The following is a 9,816-nucleotide window of genomic DNA, read 5'->3' on the forward strand; positions in this document are numbered from 1 at the left end:
CACACACACGTATCTTATGGGAACTTAAGCATATGCCTTTTTAGTTTTCCCTGAGATTTTTTTTGCCATGGTCCTTTCTCATTGAACTTGGTCACTTAGCTGATGCTTAGAGATGAAAAGCCAAACTCCTCCTGCTCTCCTTGCCCTAACCGTTGAACGTTGGCCAACAGCTATTCTTTTCTTTGGAGTCCCTTTTCATCTTTACCTGATTTTGCCAAGTCCCTTTCCCCATAATCTCATTCCACTTTGGAGGATATCAGAATTAGGAAAACAGTCCTGGCTTCTGATGGACTGTTCCCATTTCCTTCCATCAGTGATCTTCACCCTCACTGCGTCCTGCCATGGCATCCACTGCACTACACTAATGATCCTGAACTTTCTGCACCAGACCTTGTACATTCTCAGGGCCACAGGCTGTGTGTTGGGACCCAGAACTCATTCATGCTTACACTATCAGTAAAACTTCTTTCCATCCATATGCTTATGTTTACCTGTGGTTTTAAACATCTTCTCTCAGGTTGCAGCCTAAATTCGACCTAAATTGCAAGGGGGAGGAAAGGGTAAAATGAGGTTTCCTGTCACTGATCAGAGAAAGCACAGATTCTGGGTTTTAGTGGTAACTCTTTTAGCTCTACATTTTTTTTTTCCTGCATTCAGAAGCCAACTAAATCTCACCTGGGTGTGTAGGAAGAAAACTACGGCTATGTGGATTCCAAAAAGCTGCACTCTGATTTTAATTTTGGCAGAGAGAAAACATTTATATAACTCAGATGACTTTCTTTCTTTAATTAGGAACTTGAACATCAGAGAGGAGCCCTTATGAATGAAATCCAAGCTGCAAAAAACTCTTGGTTTAGCAAAACCCTGAACTCTATCAAAACGGCCACGGGCACGCAGCCGCTGCAGCCACCACAGGCCACCCAGCCCCCCAAGGAGAGCACATAGTTCCAGCCTCACCCGAACACAGGAGCACAACGATCAAAGCGACGGAAACCCAGGAAGAGTCCTGGTGTCCCTTTGAAAGGAAGGGAGGGAGGCCAGAAAGCAAGCCAGGATCTTTCAGTAGCTCTCAATCTTTCTCGTATGACACTTTTCAAAGGGATGTTATTTAAACTAACCTGATTTATGTTGAATACCTGTGTTCGTGCTTCATGGAAGGCCGTGTTCCGATCCATCATAGTATTATTACACATTATTTTATATGCCTGATATCTGGTTGGAAACAAGTAATTCAGAGCTAAATGCTTTTTATTTAGAATTATTCATAATTATTTTTATCTTACATGAAAATGGAGATGTCTTTTATTCCAAGGTTGAATTGATAGGAAGATATTTGTCACAGCAAAAAAAAAAAAGATTGAAACCTAAACCTCATAACTTTCCAGGACTTCTTCAGATAAAGCACACTGTGGGGCCAGCCATGACCACTGTCAGGTTTCCTCCTGAAAGTGATTCCCTGGACAGCGATAATCCTATCCGAAGGAAAGAACAGATCTGGGGTTGGACAGTTCCCAAAGAGAATTAGTTTATTTTTATTTTCTGTGGGGTACATCTGGAAATTAAGTGCCAAGAACCATGGAATAAGATAGGCTATTGAGAACACACACTAGATAAAAAAGAACTGAGTTTTTATAAATGCAGGATAAAATGAATCACTTTGGTCCTGGTCTTCTAACAGGTCCTTTTCAGAATCCCACAGGAGAATCGCGAGTTCCTAAACAAGCATACAGTTGTGCCTTCTGGCAAATGTGAAGTCAGAAGTGGATATTACGAGTTTCATCTTTAGGAGACCTTTACCAGAGAAGCCTGAAAGGCCCAGGAACAGTTACTGTGCTTAGAATGGAATGTAGAACCAGGGACAGAGTATTCATTTAATGTTGACATATACTTTGCGAAGGAAACACTAATATACTGTAACTTTGTTAAAGTTATGAAATGGGAAATAGAGGTCAGCTTCATATCACCTTAATTTAATACTAGGCCCCTTTTTCTGAGTTCTGTAGCTTCCTAAAAATGTGCCCTTGGTACCCCTAGATGAAGAGATGCAAATGCATTTGTAACATTTTTGACTGCATATAAAACCTTTATAGAAATACTTATCTCATGGAAAGGCAAAGCTATTGTGTAAAAGTTGATGGAAATATTTTTTTTCAATTATATTTAACATGTCTTTATAAATAGTCTTTGCAGGAAATCCTTTGGTAAGGGAAAAACCAATTTTCCCATTTTTTAAGCTGTTTTGGAGGCCTTCGGTCCTTTTACGTCAACCAAACTACTGTCGTCTGTGTACAGTAACATTTATTGATGCTCATCCTTGGCTTCACTGTCGAACATATTCTTTGCAGAGGATCTTAAACCCTGTAGTGGCAGAGTGACTCTCTTCTGCGCCATATGTTTCAGTTAAAAGTGACACACTCTTGGAAGTAAAAATCATGTAAGAGCCATCTCAAGTCCAGGAGCATGCACTACAGGTTGCTCACGGTGGATCCTCTCCTCTAAAATAATCATTAAGCTCTAAAAAGTGAAGTTCCCCTCATCGGTAAGTGTTCTTCTGTCATCTATAGCCTATAAAATTGATGTGGTTGTTTGCTGTCCTTCATTACACTCATCAAATAATACTTTCCTTACAGAATTCCCTTTTTTTTTTTTGTCCTGACATCTTTCATCATAGTTTTCCTTTCACCCCAAAGGAAAATAACTCAGCATTCTGAGTATCTGTGTTGACTTTAACATTCCATTTATGGTGGTTTAGAAAAGTTAATATTTTTTTGTAAAATATAATGGCTAGAAAATTGCATCTTGGTACTTGTTTTTGTAAATCATTTAGTAAAATTTGTTAGCTTTCCTGGTACTTTATGCTTTGATCCCAAGAAGCCTTGTACAAGTTGCCTTATCAGATGGCTAGCTAAATTAAGGATGTTCTTTTGTGTTTTGTGAATCTCATAATTCTACTGTACAGAGCTCTTTTTACATTTCACTGAATGCCTAAATCGCATAATTTTCCTTAAATGGTAGTTGAGAGAGAACTAGCTCCAGGCTCACTTCTTACCTGCAGACCTGGCTCAGCTTTATACTCCCTAACATTTGTTTCTTTAAACAAAATCACCAGGTACAAACATTGTAAACATTTAATCGGTTGCATTTTAACAGATTATAATGGCCATCTATAGATTTTTTTTCCTCCTCCAGTTCCACATCATACTTGGGTGTGTGTATTAGTATCATAGTCTAAACTGTCTCTCACTACAATGCCTTTGGGTGAGTAGCAATAGCAAATACAGAAAGAAAGAAAATGCAAAAGTTGGTATATATTATTCATACAATGTTACAATAGCACTATCCCAGACCACATGCCTTTCACCATATATTGTTTAAAAACTCATGCATTCCAGCATTAAGTATCTGCTAGTTTTAATTTCGGAGAAGGCAATGGCACCCCACTCCAGTACTCTTGCCTGAAGGATCCCATGGACGGAGGAGCCTGGTAGGCTGCAGTCCATGGGGTCGCTGAGGGTTGGACACGACTGCACGACTGAGCGACTTCACTTTCACTTTTCACTCTCATGCATTGGAGAAGGAAATGGCAACCCACTCCAGTGTGCTTGCCTGGAGAATCCTAGGGATGGAGGAGCCTGGTGGGCTGCCGTCTCTGGGGTCGCAGAGAGTCAGACACGACTGACATGACTTAGCAGTAGTAGCAGTTTTAATTTATCTTAACTTGAAGTATATTTGAGAATTCATACTCTTCTTTTGGTTTTAGAAAGAGGTTGACCAGCTCAAATATCCAGGAAAACTTCAAATATTTTAGTGTTTTTCATCTTTTCCTTGGATACATTGTATAAAACATTCCTCCAAAAATCCAACATTTGCAGCATTCTGAAAAGTGAAGAGTTCTCCTTTCATTAAATTCTTCAATATCAGAGAATGAAGTTCAATTTGATAATTCACTCATTAGCTTTTATATCTTGAGAATCTTTAACACATTCCTTAGAGCTGAAAGAAACCAAGTTGAATTTTGCAGTGCATATGTTTTCTAGCTTCCCACATCCTGAGCCATGGCACAATTTGGTTATATTTAGTTACATATAATTTAATGCAAAGAAATTCTCCATTACTGTGTATGAGTGCCTATCAGAAACACTAATAGGAATGTCACGTAGGCCTATGGCCTATCCTTCCATGCAACCAATAATTCTCTTTCCCTCTCCCAACTATTAAGTTCGTGGTTTGTTTTTCATTGGCTTTCTTAAATTTCCATAATAAAGTAGAAAAGTAATCTTTGTACTGATTTTGGGATATTTAATAGTATTTATCTGGTTTCATTGTTTTCAAAACTTTCATCCTCTTATACTATGTATTAATATTTATGTTTCTCAAACCCTTACTCCATTTTCCTAAAATACTTTCCAGTTGATAACGAGTGGCTTCATTTCCTAGCTGAAGTGAGAGAAACAAGAGAATACACAATTTAGGGCACAAGAGATGAAAGATCCTTAAAGAAACTGATTCATTTCTGAGGATAAGAATCACATATGTAACTAATGTAAGGGATTGAGTTTTCTTTTTCTTTAGTTGAGATCAGTCTACTAATTATTCTGGTAAGGTGGTTGTCCAATTTCATGATCGTATTAGGGAAAAAGAAGCTTTTAAAAAGTGAAATGTTTTATCTTTCTGGCACAGAACACTTTTAATACTGAGTAAGATGATTCTGTTGTATAACTTACTCTTAAAAAAAAAATTCTTCTTCTCTTGTTCAAGTATAGGTAAACGAGAGCATGAACTATTGTTTGATTTGAATGCTGTGAGATTTGTGTGTGTGTGTGATTAGTGATTGGTATAACTTTATATGGCTTATCCCTGCCTCTTTGGTATACCCTGGTACCATCCAACTGAATATGCACACGGTGATCAGATACAGAAGGCCAGACCCAGCTCAGTGGCCTGTGTTTCCTACCACCAGATACAAAACTCTTGCCCTCTAGTTGCCATGCTGATGGTCACACTGAACTGGAACTGCTCCAGAACATCTTCCTGTCTCGTCGTGGCTTCCATGTAACACAGGCAGAGCCCTTAGGGATTTTCTTATCTTTCAAGAGCTACCAACATGAAAACTTGCATGTGGGCTGCACCTCGATAGGAGATGATCATCTTGAGTTGTAAGGAGAAAAGTGGATATTCGTGAGTAGCTTAGCAACTATAGGCAGCTGTCAGACATTCCTGTCTTAGCTTCCATCGAAAAGACTACATGTCGAGCTTATCTACAAGTGTGTTTGCTCCCTGCTATAAAAACATCTTCATCAACGTGTCCCACTCTCCCTGCCTCCACCCCTGGTTTTTTGTTAGTGGTATTCTGGAAACTTAAAAAAAAAAAGAATCATTGAGTAGAAAATGAACATTTTAAGTTACTTTCCTTTTTCATTGGCAATAAATTAACATGTAAAATCTCTTCTGTTGAAATGTAACTTTTAATAACTATATATTATATATGGAATAAAATATAGGGAACTGAATGATAAGGACATAAATTCATCAAGACTCTGGTGTCATGAAAGCACAAGAATAAAGTCTGGAATTGGTCCCAGAATCCAAGATCGTAATAGCCTTTGCATCAGTTTCTGTATTTTTGGTATTCTGCATAATGTATGGATCCTTAGTTCAAATAAGAAAGAAAGTTTCTCAGTCAGCCTCACTTCATTTCTTTCAACTCCTACCTTTCCCTTGCTGAGGAGGTAGTAGAAATTCTATGCTATCTGTTTTTATAAATTCTATGATTTTGCCCATGGCTTCTCCAATGTAAACAGGTTCCAGAATAAAAGAGTTGATTAGCTCAAACAGTGCTAATTGACTACGAAAGAAATTGGTGAGCAGCCTCTCTCCTCTATCAACACTGACCAATTAGATGTTTCCATTATTCCATGTATTATGTATAGTACACTCTATAAATGTAAATGTAATGCTTGTTAAGAAAAGTGCAATTTATTGTACATTGTCCCAACAAATGTTTACTTTTATAATTGTTATGAACTTGAATTGGATTAATATCTTGTTTTCATGTGTGAATGAAGCCTTGTGAAATAAACAAATGCAACCGAGAAGGTAGCAAGGTGACTGTTTTTGTGAGCCAGTGATGTTCTCAATGCTTTGTGTTGCCCCTTTGGCCCCATTAAGCAGTAATAAACATTTGTTCTAAAATCAATCTATGTCTTTTTGATTTTTTTTCTAGTTGACTTTATTCTGAATCATCTGAACCTGGTGTTGGTGAAAAGCTTCTTATCTGATACTAGACTCTAGTCACTGTAGCAAGGAGAAATAAATAGGAGTTTGCCCTGCAAAATGATATCCTGTACAGCAGGCACAGCCAAGTGCCCTGTATGCCTCTCTATAGAGATTCCTTGGTTGCAAGTAAGAAACTCTCTCAAGCTAGCCTAATAATAATAAGGTAGTTAATCAAAAGGGGGAAAGTATATTTAGCTCATAATACCAAAGGCCAAAGTTTTGAGCCTGAAGAGGCACAGGGACCAGGGGCTGGAATGCCATTAGGAATGTGAGCAATTGTTCTCATAATCACTCTTCTGCTTGACAGGTGATGCTTGGTGCTACTGCTGCTGCTGTCTCTGAAAAGAGGCACCCCCTGCTTCAAAGTGTGTAATCTCCAAGTTTATATGCCCTGTCTTCAAGTGACCGGCAGAGATGGGCTGGCATCTCAGTGTCCCAATTCAAAATCTTGCAACAATCTGATTGGCTACTATTGGATTAGGTGGCTGCTGCTCGTCTTTCAGAGTACAACCCAGTGGGTGACATCACGTAATTCATGCAGAACTTTGAAAACTCCATAGGCTCTCCTGAAGTGGAGGCAGGGTACAGAGAATTGTGATTTGCACTGGGTTCTAATTTGCATTTTGTTTTGGGTGTTCCTAGAGCCAAATGAAAGCCAGATTAGTCAGCTCCTCTTAGAATTCAGCATGTATTAAAAAAATATTAATCAGAGATTGTAAAATTAGTTTTGTGTCCTGAACCCAGACTACAGACATCTTTTGTTTGGCCCATGTAGCAATGAAAACAATGAGAAATTTTACATAAAAAGTAAAACTGTCAAATTATCTAGAAAATATCTACTGAACTTGGCAGTTACAAGGTCATGAATGGTCCTGTCATGAAGAGTAAGTGGAACTCGCTGTTCATTATTGATTAAAGGTCCTAGAAGTTACCTGTTAACCTGTAGGTTTTGTCCAGGAGGGACACAAATCCCATTTTCTTTCCAGTGGAATAGATGACTCCAAAAGGTAGATATAGTTTTACTACTCTGTAGGACAGTAAGTAATTTGTGTCTAACTTTGCAACCCTACACTAATATTCCATTGTTAAATTGTCTATAAATACTTAGCGCTGCAAATGCACTTTTTGGCAGCTTTAACAAGGCTCTGGTTCCCTCACTGCTTTATGCAATGAGTTGTATAAAATATTTGTTAATATTCATTTTCTACTTGCATGAGAATCAATTTCACCTTTTTGAAATTAATGCTTTTAACAAAACTTTGGAGCGCTGTCAAAGGGACACTCAGCAAAATCTTTTAAGATTTTTTTTGATGTGGATAAAGACTTTTTTAAAGTCTTTATTGAATCTGTTACAAAACTGCTTTTGTTTTATGTTTTGATTTTTTGGCTGTGAGGCCTGGGATCTCATTCCCCCTACCAGGGACTGAACCTGCACCCCCTGCATTGGAAGGCAGAGTCCTAACTGCTGTGCCACTAGGGAAGTCCAGAATCAACGCTTTTGAAAGTTTACTTGCAAAGAAAGTTTGTGAGGAAGTTCAGGCTTTAGAAGAACAAGCTTGCCAGATAGAAACTACAAGAATTTATAGAAAGAAACTACACAATTTCCAAACATAGAGTCTATAATTAGTTTGTTCATGGTTCTCATACTATCCATATTTTTAGACATCAGCATAGCAAAAATCATATACACAGTGTTTGATTTTAGGGAGTCTAATTTTAGAGGAAAGGCTCAGGTTCCCGAGTTTCATTTATTTGAGGGACTAGAACTGGACACCGTGACCCTGATGTGTGTGTCATTGATGATAGTCTGGCTTTATCTCAGGACACAACGTTCACTTTCTTCCCCTTGATTTGGGATCTCAATGGCACCCCACTCCAGTACTCTTGCCTGGAAAATCCCATGGACGGAGGAGCCTGGTAGGCTGCAGTCCATGGGGTCGCTAAGAGTCGGACACGACTGAGCGACTTTACTTTCACTTTTCACTTTCATGCATTGGAGAAGGAAATGGCAACCCACTCCAGTGTTCTTGCCTAGAGAATCCCAGGGATGGGGGAGCCTGGTGGGCTGCCGTCTATGGGGTCGCACAGAGTCAGACACAACTGAAGCGACTTAGCAGCAGCAGCAGCAGTACCATTCAGGTATGACCTAAACCAAATCCCTTATGATTATACAGTGGAAGTGAGAAATAGATTTAAGGGCCTAGATCTGATAGATAGAGTGCCTGATGAACTATGGAATGAGGTTCGAGACATTGTACAGGAGACAGGGATCAAGACCATCCCCATGGAAAAGAAATGCAAAAAGGCAAAATGGCTGGGGAGGCCTTACAAATAGCTGTGAAAAGAAGAGAAGCAAAAAGCAAAGGAGAAAAGGAAAGATATAAGCATATGAATGCAGAGTTCCAAAGAATTGCAAGAAGAGATAAGAAAGCCTTCTTCAGCAATTAATGCAAAGAAATAGAGGAAAACAACAGAATGGGAAAGACTAGAGATCTTTTCAAGAAAATTAGAGATACCAAGGGAACATGTCATGCAAAGATGGGCTCAATAAAGGACACAAATGGTATGGACCTAACAGAAGCAGAAGATACAAGAAGAGGTGGCAAGAATATACAGAAGAACTGTACAAAAAAGATCTTCACGACCCAGATAATCACCATGGTGCGATCATTGACCTAGAGCCGGACATCCTGGAATGTGAAGTCAAGTGGGCCTTAGAAAGCATCACTACGAACAAAGCTAGTGGAGGTGATGGAATTCCAGTTGAGCTATTTCAAATCCTGAAAGATGATGCTGTGAAAGTGCTGCACTTAATATGACAGCAAATTTGGAAAACTCAGCAGTGGCTACAGGACTGGAAAAAGTCAGTTTTCATTCCAATCCCAAAGAAAGGCAATGCCAAAGAATGCTCAAACTGCCTCTCAATTGCACTCATCTCACACGCTACTAAAGTAATGCTCAAAATTCTCCAAGCTAGGCTTCAGCAATGTGTTAACCGTGAACTTCCTGATGTTCAAGCTGGTTTTAGAAAAGGCAGAGGAACCAGAGATCAAATTGCCAACATCCGCTGGACCATGGAAAAAGCAAGAGAGTTCCAGAAAAGCATCTATTTCTGCTTTATTGACTATGCCAAAGCCTTTGACTGTGTGGATCACAATAAACTGTGGAAAATTCTTCAAGAGATGGGAATACCAGACCACCTGATCTGCCTCTTGAGAAATCTGTATGCAGGTCAGGAAGCAACAGTTAGAACTGGACATGGAACAACAGACTGGTTCCAAATAGGAAAAGGAGTTCGTCAAGGCTGTATATTGTCACCCTGCTTATTTAACTTATATGCAGATTACATCATGAGAAACGCTGGACTGGAAGAAACACAAGCTGGAATCAAGATTGCCGGGAGAAATATCAATCACCTCAGATATGCAGATGACACCACCCTTATGGCAGAAAGTGAAGAGGAACTCAAAAGCCTCTTGATGAAAGTGAAAGTGGAGAGTGAAAAAGTTGGCTTAAAGCTCAACATTCAGAAAACGAAGA

General features: G+C 39.0%; 1 protein-coding gene across 7 annotated transcripts in view; it reads left to right on the forward strand.

Moving 5' to 3' along the window:
* RABGAP1L (RAB GTPase activating protein 1-like) overlaps positions 1 to 6,196 on the forward strand; it is a 680,557-nt gene extending 674,361 nt beyond the window's left edge. For all 7 annotated transcript variants that reach the window (XM_010850085.1, XM_010850090.1, XM_010850091.1 and 4 more), the window contains one exon: positions 793 to 6,196. In XM_010850085.1, coding sequence (XP_010848387.1) covers positions 793 to 945 — 153 coding nt within the window. In that variant the 3' untranslated portion in view covers positions 946 to 6,196. The remainder of the gene's footprint in view (positions 1 to 792) is intronic.
* Positions 6,197 to 9,816: the final 3,620 nt, after the last annotated feature.

This window comes from Bison bison, unplaced genomic scaffold, assembly GCF_000754665.1.
Source record: "Bison bison bison isolate TAMUID 2011002044 unplaced genomic scaffold, Bison_UMD1.0 scf7180017864289, whole genome shotgun sequence".
Taxonomy (NCBI): Eukaryota; Metazoa; Chordata; class Mammalia; order Artiodactyla; family Bovidae; genus Bison; species Bison bison.